This window comes from Gadus chalcogrammus, chromosome 17 (genome assembly GCF_026213295.1).
Source record: "Gadus chalcogrammus isolate NIFS_2021 chromosome 17, NIFS_Gcha_1.0, whole genome shotgun sequence".
NCBI classification, from domain to species: Eukaryota; Metazoa; Chordata; class Actinopteri; order Gadiformes; family Gadidae; genus Gadus; species Gadus chalcogrammus.
Genome location: NC_079428.1, coordinates 6,891,115 through 6,901,923, shown reverse-complemented (window position 1 = coordinate 6,901,923; position 10,809 = coordinate 6,891,115). Strand labels below are relative to the sequence as shown.

Below are 10,809 nucleotides of genomic sequence, written 5' to 3'. Positions count from 1 at the left end.
TTCCGGAAATAGATTTAACAGTACAAAAAAATGCAACTAAATACTTACTGTACATTTGATGTAGTTTTAAAATTGTGAATAATCGGATAGTGGTTTTATCAATTGCAATATTAAACAAAAGCCCCCCCCCCTTCAGACAATTATTTATTCTGAACGTTTTACTGAATAGAACAAACCTAGAGAGACAGACAGGAAAAACAAAAAATGTTTTCTTTTAAACGAAGCATGTATTTGTGCTTTTACATGGGAAATACAATACAGGCATTACATGTTCCATAATGTAGATAAACCTTGGACAGAAGATTTGCTTCAAATCTTGCAGAAAAAAAGGCCGACTCAAACGGAGTTCTTAGTGTAAAAAACAGTTTCGTACAAAAGGAAAGAAGAACCATTGTTTCACAAGTAAAAGTTCTTAAAAAAAACGAAAATAAAAAGATTAAATTCACCGAGTGAAATCGTCCCTGGTTGTGCATACGCCAAAATGTGCATACGTATAAAATTAAAGCCATGCAAATCCGAAAGTAAAAGTACAAATTTGACAATAAATATATATTGGACCATTTATGGGCGATGCTTATTATACATTTTGGACCTATTGCCACCGGTATTAGCAAATAACACTGCAATCCCCACTAGATGGCACACTAAAGCAGAAAAAAAGGTTCTTAATGGGCGCTAAAAAAAACGTTATTGGGGGAAATTTAAACATCTAGTGTTGAACAAAACCAGTCTCTGAAAATAAATAAATAACGATATCTATTGTGGGTCAGTTTCATATTCCACAACAGTTGCATACTATTCTGGTAGACTGTGACCCATATTATGGCTGGCGACTTGAGTAGTGTAAAAATGGAACCTGGAGAAGTGACAGATGGGAAACAGGTGTATTACACATAAACATGGGTGGTCTCGATGCAGGCGCCAAAACACCAAGCCATCTCGCAGTACTGTCTGTGTATGTGTATATCCGCATAAAAATACTTCTCTCTTTAGTTCAGATATAATATGTTTTCCCTGTCCCTCTTTCCGGTTCGGCAATTATATACAAAAGGACTGAAAAAGGACACATGGGAAGGCTAGCGATGCCAGCTAGGAAACCAAATCAACCGAAGTAACAGCATGACAGACAGAAGGGAAAACGACAAAAAGCAAGACATGGGAGACCCGTGAACTTCAGCGCGACAGGTTGGGATAGGTAAACCGGGCCAACTGGTTTGTGAACCTCCACCCATGGAACGCTGTGGGAACCGAAACAGTTCCCCATTACACCGCACCCTGCTAAAGGGTTCAATGCGCTTCCACTTTCCTACCAATCTCTGCATATATCTTTCTCTTCATAGTGTGTAGGCTGTGTACTGCCTGATATGGGTGCTCCGACTTTTCACCAAAGGGGTGGGTATATGGCAGTATGGAACAGAGAGGGATGCTAGCCAACTGGAAAAAATAATTTTGGGTTGTTGGTTGGGGAAAATGAAGTTGAACAGCTAAAAATTAAAAGCTTAAAGTGAAGCGGGTCAAACATCCAGGGAACTGCTAAATATGGCGGAGGGAATTACCTAGATAATAAACCGCAAAAAAGGTCAAACACAAAGCACTGCAGAAAGCAAAGCAGCTCAACTTGACAGTGAGGTGTCAAATATATATATAATAAAACAATAAGTTATCAACACGCAAAGACACACACACAAACCGGTCAGGTATTAAAAAAATAAAAAAACACAAACGGGCAAGGCAACACACAAACACACACACACACACACACACAACCAAATTGAACACGCAAAAAAAAAAAAAAAGATCCAGCTTGGGTGCAGTTGCAGCGCGCTCGACGATTTGACTCCGTTTGCATCAACTCTTGACCTCCATTTTAACCCTCCCAACCCAAAAAAAAAAGGTAATTAAAAAACAAAAAACCCACAGGTGTTGTGTAAACGTGGCGACGACTATGATGATGATGATGATGACCACGAAGGTCACGAAGATCAGGAGATCTCGGCCAGGCGCTGGAGCAGACCCGAGAACCCAGCGGCCTGCTGGGACAGCTCCGCCACCCGGTCCACCATCTCCTGCGTGGCCGCCACTGACGGGTAGTTCTGCGCCGCGCCCTTGGTTGCCACGACGACCGTCTTGAGGGACTGGCAGAGCCGACCGCTCGAAGTGGTGACCTAAATAAAAAAATAAAAAACATGACATTATTTTTGAGAGCGCGAGAGCGAAGCGGAGACAATTATAGGTTCATGGGGGAATAAGAGAGCAATAGACCGTCTCTCTGGAAACCACTTTTCTTTAATACCGTTATGGGCATACCGTGTGTAAATATGATAAATTACTGCTATACCTCGTGTAAATAGGAATTTGGACATACATACATACATACGTTATTCTACACACACACACACACACACACACACACACACACACACACACACACACACACACACACACACACACACACACACACACACACACACACACACACACCTTGGCCCTGAGGTCCGGCGAGGACAGCAGGCGGGACAGCGTGTCGCCGATGAACACCAGCTTGTGGGCGGTGACGATGAGGCTCTTGCCGCGCGCCACGAAGACGCGCGGCGGCTGGCTGCCCTGCACACTGCCGAACAGCCCGTCGATGGAGTCGGCGAGGCAGGACAGGTGGGCCAGGCTCTGGGAGGAGTAGAAGGAGAGCAGCTCCGAGTCCTCCAGGGACAGGGAGGCGGGCAGCGGCGGGGACGGAGTCACCTGGGGGGAAAGGGGACGAGTCGGGGATCCTTACTCTAAAGAACGTACTTAAAAAGACGAGCGACGCTCAGCATGACCGGCGGTACGGCCCGAGAGGGTCGCTGGGCTTTAATCAAAAGCTGAAGCTGAAGGTGTAGGATTACGTAGTCAACGAACGGCTAAAGCACTTTGTGTGGGGATATACTGACGTTTCCTCGTTCCCTAAGACAATTCCGTGGCCACTTGAGAGTCTTGTGGAGCGGCCTACGAGTGGAACCCCGGGACAATGGAGGTTGAGGAAAACAACATGGGGAGATTTAGCAGGAAGCACGCGGTCAAACCGCTATAAACAGCCTGTTGGAATCCAGCCCATGATATAGGCCCCTCTATTCATACCATTTGGACGGGACTTTACCAACATTAGAATGGAGTTGGATCGATCCATCCTACATGGGGGTGGATCGATTTTGAGATGGCTCGCAAACAACTAAGCCCAACACTTTACACCTGATGGTAAAATAGGCCGCTTTCGATCTTAGTTATAGAGCGTGCGTGGGTATTCTTGCGCGCGTGTGTATACAAACAAGCCATTGTTCGGCATGGTGAACCACGCAGTTCCCGATTCAAACAAATGTCAACAGATGACAACAGCCTCGGGCGACAGAGTGTGCAAACAGAGACCGTTTTTGTTGTCTGCCGTTTTGATTTGTTATCGTTGGGTCGCGACTAGTCCAAATGTGTGGAACGTGTTTTTTTTCCGTTTACTCTGCGATCCTGGCGAAATGTTCACCGTATCAAATCAAATGAAAAGAGGCCTGACTCAGGACCTTCTGGCGAGGCAGGACTTTCGTGCTGAGATCAAGAGGGAAACGACCACGGAGGTCAGAGAGGATTTGGATCAGCCGCCAGATCTCAGAGGATTATGCGGTGAAGCGTTAGTGTGGCTTCACATTCCGACCGGTTTAGTCCGGTGCAGGGGTCCGAACTGCTGTGGGAGCCGCTGTAATGACTGACCCATCAGTAAACAACACACACACACAAATGTGGAATCAATGCCCTATCTGTGCAGGGGTTGTGACAGTGAGTCTGTGTCTGCAGTGTTAAGAGTGCACACGTCTTTTAAAAGAGGAAGGAACTTTGTAATGGGAACCTAGTGAAATCAGAGCTGCTGTTGGTGTTGAACGTTACATAAACAAAGATAATATCATGTAGCGTTTACTACGAGCTGCCTCTGGGATAGAACCTGGACTTCATGTCCTGCTTGTAACCACAGCAAGAGGAAGTCCCGCTCGGTTTTACCATAGACAACCATTGACCAAATCTGGGTTTAGACTACACATGATTGGCTAATCCCTAGAGACCAGCTATCACAGGGTGTTCATCTTAAAGAATTGAAAATAGGAAGGGAAACCTAAAGCGGTTGGAGAAAGGCTAAGGTAAGTAGGCCTACCCGGGTATCTGCTGTGATTGTCAGCCCGTTCTCCGTCGGTGTCTCAGGAGGTGGAGGCTCCGGTTTCCCCTGGAGGGGAGAGGAGAGGCTGGGTTAGGGACTTGAGACACACACACACACACACACACACACACACACACACACACACACACACACACACACACACACACACACACACACACACACACACACACACACACACACACACACACACACACACACACACACACACACACACACACACTACGGATGTGTTCAGGATAAAAATAGGCAAACATAAAAACAGCAGCAGGAGGACAGCAAGACAAAAGGCAGGAAGTGCACGGGGAGCTAGCAGGCTGCGCGGATAACGATCGCCTTGAAAGAGAGAGGCCACTTCAAGCCTCCGGCGGGAGACGGAAACACAATATCAACAGCCGGTAGCCGGCAGAGGTGCAATTGTTTGGTGCGGAGCAGACTAAGTAAAACAACCAGAGAGAGAGAGAGAGTTGAGCGGCGACGAACCTGCAGCTTGACGTAGCCCACGCTGTCCCCGGTGGGCAGGGGCGCCGGCGCGGGGGTCAGCCCGATCCCAGCGTACTCGTTGCTGGGGTCGTCCTCGTCGTCGCAGCACCCCAGGGTGACGGTGACGGGGCCCGGGGCGGCGGGCAGCGGGAAGGCCGGCTGAGGCGTCGGGGGCAGCGGCCGTTCCTGGATCCAGCTGCCCTTGCGCGAGCCCATCCCCCCTCCTCCTCCTCCTCCCCCCCCCCCGGAAGACTTCCCGCCATCGGCGGCGGCGACTGGGAGGGCGGGCAGCGGCCGGCGGGACAGCGAGTCCTGGGACGGCAGCCGGGGGCGGCCCTGCGTCTGCAGCAGCAGCAGGCTGTCCTCCAGCGCCCGCTGGACCAACGAGAGCAGCCCGTCGGCGGGGGGGGCGTTGCCGGCGGCCGACAGGGCGGGCAGCAGCTCCGAGAGGCGGGCCCCCGCCAGCTGAAGGGGCGGGTCGGCGGGGTGGCTGACCTTCCAGTTGGACAGGATCTCGCCCAGCGAGGCGGCCAGGTCCCGGGAGGACGGCGCGGAGGCGGGGCACGCGGTGGCGGCGAGGACCGATTGGACGAGGCCCGAGAGCGAGGCGCGCCACTGGACGTCGCCCGAGCCGTTGCTGGAGATGGAGAGGCGGCGGGTGGAGGCGGAGGACGAGGAGGACGAGGAGTGCGGGAGGCCGTCCACCGTGAGGGCCGGCATGTCGTAGATGCCACAGTCCGTCTGGGAGGCGTCGCCGCCGCCCTTCTCCACCGACAGGCCGCCGCAGGAGTCGGCCGGGCCGGGCACGCCGGGGAGGGTGGGCACGCTGTAGACGTCGTCGACCGCCTCCAGCGTGGTGCAGGCCGAGCCGGCCAGATGGGGGTCCGTGGTGGAGGCGTTCAGGGTGATGGTGGGGACGTCGTAGACCTGAGGCAGGGGGGGGACGGGGTTAACGACACGCGGGACACGCGCTGGGGCCACCGGGTTTACCTTACGCCAGGTCAAGCTACAGCGCTTGACTGTTGACAGCACAACACGATGAGCTCGTGCTCTCGGTGGCAACCAGAGATACTCGGCATCGAAACCAATTGCTCATGTTGTGTGCATGTACACTCATCAAAACAAACATGTCATGACAAGGCCAGCAGACAACAATGCATAAATAATGTAGAAGAGGGACGACACCATCTTCTGATTGCCACACAGTCTGATACGGGGCCAACATGGAGGCATTGGTTCCAAGCGAGTCAGGCTCTTCCTGTATTCTCGGTGGTAGACAGCACCAGCAGGGTTACATGCCTGATTCGATTCAGCCCGGGGTTAATATATCACATCTTATCTTCTACATGGCCTTGCCCTTCTCTCTCACTTTTGACAAGCTCGCGCAACAGTGGAGGGAAAAGAAAAAAAAAAAAGCAGAGAACATAGCAGCAGTCATGACAGTGGCCTGACCAGACAGACTGGCTCCCCTGGCAGCCTGAGACAGGTGCAGCCCTGCCCCGGAGGGAGGAGGGGAGGAGGGGAGGAGGGGAGGAGGGGGGGGGGAGCCTTTGGGTGGAATGTGGGAAGAAAGGCTGGTGCGTCATTCGATCGTCCTCTGGCGCCGATGCACTCGACCCGCTACACCTGGTCGGCGGAGGCACCGCGAGAACGCGGAATGCCGGTTTCCCTACGTCCAAAAAACCCGGCAACTGTCACCAACGCCGTCGGTGTCCCCTTCCACTCCCAGCGCTTATTTTAAGCCTTTCGGCGTCTTTATCAGCTTTGCATTTGGGATTCTTAAGATGACTTGACTTTGGCTTTGGCTTTACGCATGGCGTCGTCGTCGGGGGCAACACGGATACAGTCAGGGACTGGGAAGTGGGGGACGGCGGAGTATCAGCGATGAGAGCAGGGCCTTTACCTCGGACAGGGGGTCGGTCGGGTGGGGGAGGGCGCGGGGCATGTTGTAGATACCGTCGTCCTCGTCCTCGTCGTTGACGTCGTGCCCCCCGAGGGAAGACGGCACGGGACACTGCCACCGGCCACGGGGCGGGGTGTCGTACACCTGCAGACAGACAGACACACACACACACACACACACACACACACACACACACACACACACACACACACACACACACACACACACACACACACACACACACACACACACACACACACACACACACACACACACACACACACACACACGTACGTTGTCATTTTGACGCTGGTTTATCCTGCTGGTGCCAAAAAATGCATCGCCAGCATCAGCTTATCTTCGTCATCACATTTAATTCCGTGGAAGCCAGAACATTTAAAAGGATTAAATTAAGATGGATTTTATTTCGGCGCTTGGCTGCGTTATGTACTACCACAGACGAGGCTGGGAGACTGGGCAGCTACAACACAAGTGCCTTCTCAAGGTCACATACCCACTAGGGCCTTCAGCTTCTTTCATTCTTACACTGAATGAGATGGAGTGCCGTGCTGTTCTGCGACGTCACCATTGTTATTGACTACAACATTTCCTCAGTGCTATTGCTACGAATGAATGTCACACGAAGACTCTTGTGTGCAACATCTTTGTAAATTGAGAGACTGTGAAAGGGGTTTTGGGGGAGGGGAAGTCAACAGAGGCAACAATAACTGTGTCATCGGGTATGTTGTGCAAAATGGATATCCCATTGATAAGTGTACTAATGATCCCAGTAACAGGAAGAACAGAAAAATAACATACGGCATGGGTAGAGCCAATTGGGAGGCTGCATGCATCTGGCTGAAGTCATGGAAACTAACTAACAGAGCAACCCCCTCTCCTGGGTCAGATGTGCCCAGAGTTCATTAAACACATGACCTTCAAGCTGAGCCCATGCATGCATGCAATATGACCCAAATGCATCATGGGCGCCTCGTTCAGAAATCGTGGGTTGTGCACATCACAGCCTAATTTGCGCAATAAGCAAATTGCTGGTCTACATCCAGTACCCTGGTGCCAGCCATGGAACAACAGCATTACAATAATGGGACCGGCTCCAGCCAAACGAGCCTGAATAGAAGCTAGTGGCGCTAGTGACGTCGTTACGGGGAAAGGGGCTTACAAGCTGTCGGGCCACCACGAAGCCTTACCTGCTCATCCACGGGATCCTCGTGGTCCTGGGCCTCTGTCTTTTTGTTGTGAGCGTTGTTTTTGCTCTCCAGGCCCGTGCGCTCCTTCTGGCCACTCGGCGCTCCCTCCCTGGAGAAGCGCTTGGTGGCCGGCTTGGCCTCCGGCCCGGCGGGAGAGGCGGGCAGCGTCGCTGGCACGTCTTTCCTGGTGACGCCTCTGATGGGCGGCGCCGGGGGAGGCGGCTTACGGGCGAAGTTGGGCGACCCGGGGACTCGGCCCTGGCTGGCCCGGATCAGCATGGGGGAGCCCCGGTGGTGGGCGGCGGGGCTGGCCTTGCCCCGGGCCACGGCCGGGTTGGGGGGAGCGCCCTTGGCCTTGGGGCCGGGCGAGGACGCCGGCTTTTGGTGGGCCGCCAGAGGGGAGGGCGGGACCGCGTTCCTATGGGCGCCGGCGGCCGTGGGGCTCTGGTACACGGCGGGGGTCTCCTGGGGGACGGAGGAGGTGCCGTTGCAGAGGACGGGAGCGGCCTGAGCGGCGCCCCCCGTGGGGGTCTGGTACACGTCGTCCTCGCCCAGCGGCGTGCCCCTCGGCGTCCCGTAACAGTCCGTCCCGGTCTCCCTGGGCAGAAGGTAGGTGCTGTCCTGGGGGTCCTCGGCCGCCCGGTGGCCCCCGCTGGGGGACAGGTACACGGCCTCCGGGCCCGCCTGCTGCCTGGGGTGCTGCGGTCCCGAGGGCGTGGGGGGGATCTGGTAGAGGGTCCCGGCCTCGCTGCCCCGGCCCCTCAGGGAGGGCGAGCGGGGGCGCCCGGCCACCCCGATGTCCCAGTCCGGCCGCGGCCGGGTGCCCGAGCTGGAGTGGGAGCGGGGCCGACCCCCCTCCTCCCGACGGAGCTCCCCGGGCCGGGTCGCTGCCGGCCCCGAGCCGGGGCTCTGGTAGAGCCCCTCCCCGGTGCCGGCGGCCGTGGGGGCGCGGTAGATGCCGTCAATGTCCTCGGCGCTGGCGCTGACACGCGTGCGACAGAGCGCCGGGCCGGGGGGGAACAGGTAGACCGAGTCCTCTCCCGGGCCACGGCGGGCCGGCTCGGAGCCCGGCGGGGGCGTCGGGGGCGGGGCGGCGGTGTGGAGGAGTCGCAGGCGGTTGGCCGGGGCGATGCCCTGCCGGCCGTGCAGCGAGCACAGCCACCAGCCGGGGCTGCCGCTGTGCTCCTGCTCCAGCACCATCAGGATGTCCCCCTTCCGGAAGGCCAGCTCCTCGGGGCTCTCCGCGGCGTTGTCGTACAGGGCCTTGGCCAGGACCGTCTGGGGGACACAAGCGGCGCACACCGGGGTCAAATACAGACCCGCAAGCACAGAGAAACAACGAGGCGCCCACATACCCCCCGTCCAGGGTGGGCTTGAATAGGACAGGCTAGGCCATAATCCCGTTGGCTAGGGGATCGCTCCTCTGTGCAGTAAACAAGGAAGTGCATTTACACTGCCACACCAAGTAGGATCAGGAAAAAGTGAATAGATATTTTTTGGGATAAGGGGACCAGTGTGTGTGCGTGCGCATGTGCGTGTGTGTCAGAGTGTGTGTGTGTGTGTGTGGGGGGGGGGGGGTAACAAAAGCATGCCATAGATAAGGATAAATATGCACATAAAATTAGAGGAGGATGGGAGAGGGGGGTAACTGTAAACCTCAATTTACATTGATGCCGTTAATGGGGGTAATAAAAAAGAGAGTGGGGGAGAAGAGGGGGGGGATCAATGACCGAATGGACTTAATGGTAATGAGAGGAGCGAACAGAGAGGGGGAGGGGCGTCTGGGCCACATCTGTCCCTTGTTGTTTGGGCTTTAATTGCGAACACTGTGCTGCCCGAGTCGAGCCCCCGCTTTCATTCTCTGAGCCAATCCCCCCCAGCCCCAGGGGACAGCCAGGATTCATTGCGCCATGTGGGACCCGTTCGAGTGGGTAAATGGCAAGCGCTCATCTGAAAGCAATACCTCAGGAGAATAGATAAGTTATTCAATAATTTAAATAAAATAAACCTACACCACCACCAACACACGTGCCTAACGTTTATTAGCGGTATGGGTACGAGTTGATCAGATGAACACATCAGACGTGTAGCGACATGGCTGTACCGAAATGAAAAATAAGGAACAAAGTACTCAAAAAACAAAGACAATCGATGTACTCACCGAGAGAGACATTGTTGTTATGTCTTTTTAAGACAATGCTATGAATCGTCTAATATTTGCGGGCTCCGTCCATTAAAGCTTTGGTCGGTCGGGGTCATCCATCTAGTTGAAGATTCGTTGTCTCTCCCTCACCGCCGAACATCACGAATGCATCGGCCAGTGGAGAAACTTGCTGCTGTTGCACAGCTGGGTCTCCGCTGAATGCATTGCCACCCGGTCTCCTTCAGGAAAGCCAATCCCCGCTGCTGTAGTCGTCTTAAGAGATTCCTACCATCAGTTGGAAAGATAGGTCGCACAGTCAATCCTGGATGATGATAATACCAAGTCGCACTCGTGTAAGGCTGGATATTGGTTTAAACATGAAAATGGGAGAGTAGGCAGGCATCAGCAGCTGTCTAGTGTTTCCACGCCCAGCGACCACAGTACCCCACACCAATGCTATCACTTAGCTTGGATTTCAAATTACACATTGTAACGTGAAGATACACGTTCGCTACATTCTGTCGCCAATGTCAAAGCATAGCAGTTTTCCTCACAGTCATTAGAAAACTAAATAAATACCATTAATAGCAACTGTGTAACGTAACCGCGGCCCACTCCATAGGAGCTACAAAAAGCTATCTTTAAGCCGTCCACTCCGTATACTGCAAGAATTTTTCAAAGGCAATGGCAGCGTTAGATAAGCATAATTATGAATTTGTGGCTTGACAAAAACGCAGCATATTAATAAATAAGCGTTAGATAGATTGCGTGTTTACCCTTTACGTCGAAGATATTCAAACTTCACTCTCACGGGCAGCCCGAGATATGCAAAATCACTTTTGTTTCAATGGTCAGAATCTGGGAGCATTTTCAGCATCACGTC

At 53.7% G+C, this 10,809-nt stretch overlaps 1 protein-coding gene across 2 annotated transcripts; it reads right to left on the bottom strand.

Annotated features, from left to right (window-relative positions):
* Nucleotides 1-181: 181 nt before the first annotated feature.
* On the bottom strand, nucleotides 182-10,794 carry efs (embryonal Fyn-associated substrate). 2 transcript variants are annotated; one of them, XM_056575418.1, is made up of 8 exons: nucleotides 10,703-10,794; nucleotides 9,945-10,285; nucleotides 7,784-9,061; nucleotides 6,576-6,719; nucleotides 4,673-5,599; nucleotides 4,169-4,237; nucleotides 2,482-2,739; nucleotides 182-2,165 (listed from the first exon to the last, which is right to left on the bottom strand). In XM_056575418.1, exons 2-8 carry the CDS (start codon nucleotides 9,954-9,956, stop codon nucleotides 1,983-1,985), a joined length of 2,871 nt encoding a protein of 956 aa, XP_056431393.1. In that variant the 5' UTR covers nucleotides 9,957-10,285; nucleotides 10,703-10,794; the 3' UTR covers nucleotides 182-1,982. The 2 variants fall into 2 exon arrangements, with proteins under 2 accessions (XP_056431393.1, XP_056431392.1); XM_056575417.1 differs by having other exon boundaries at nucleotides 9,945-10,211.
* Nucleotides 10,795-10,809: the final 15 nt, after the last annotated feature.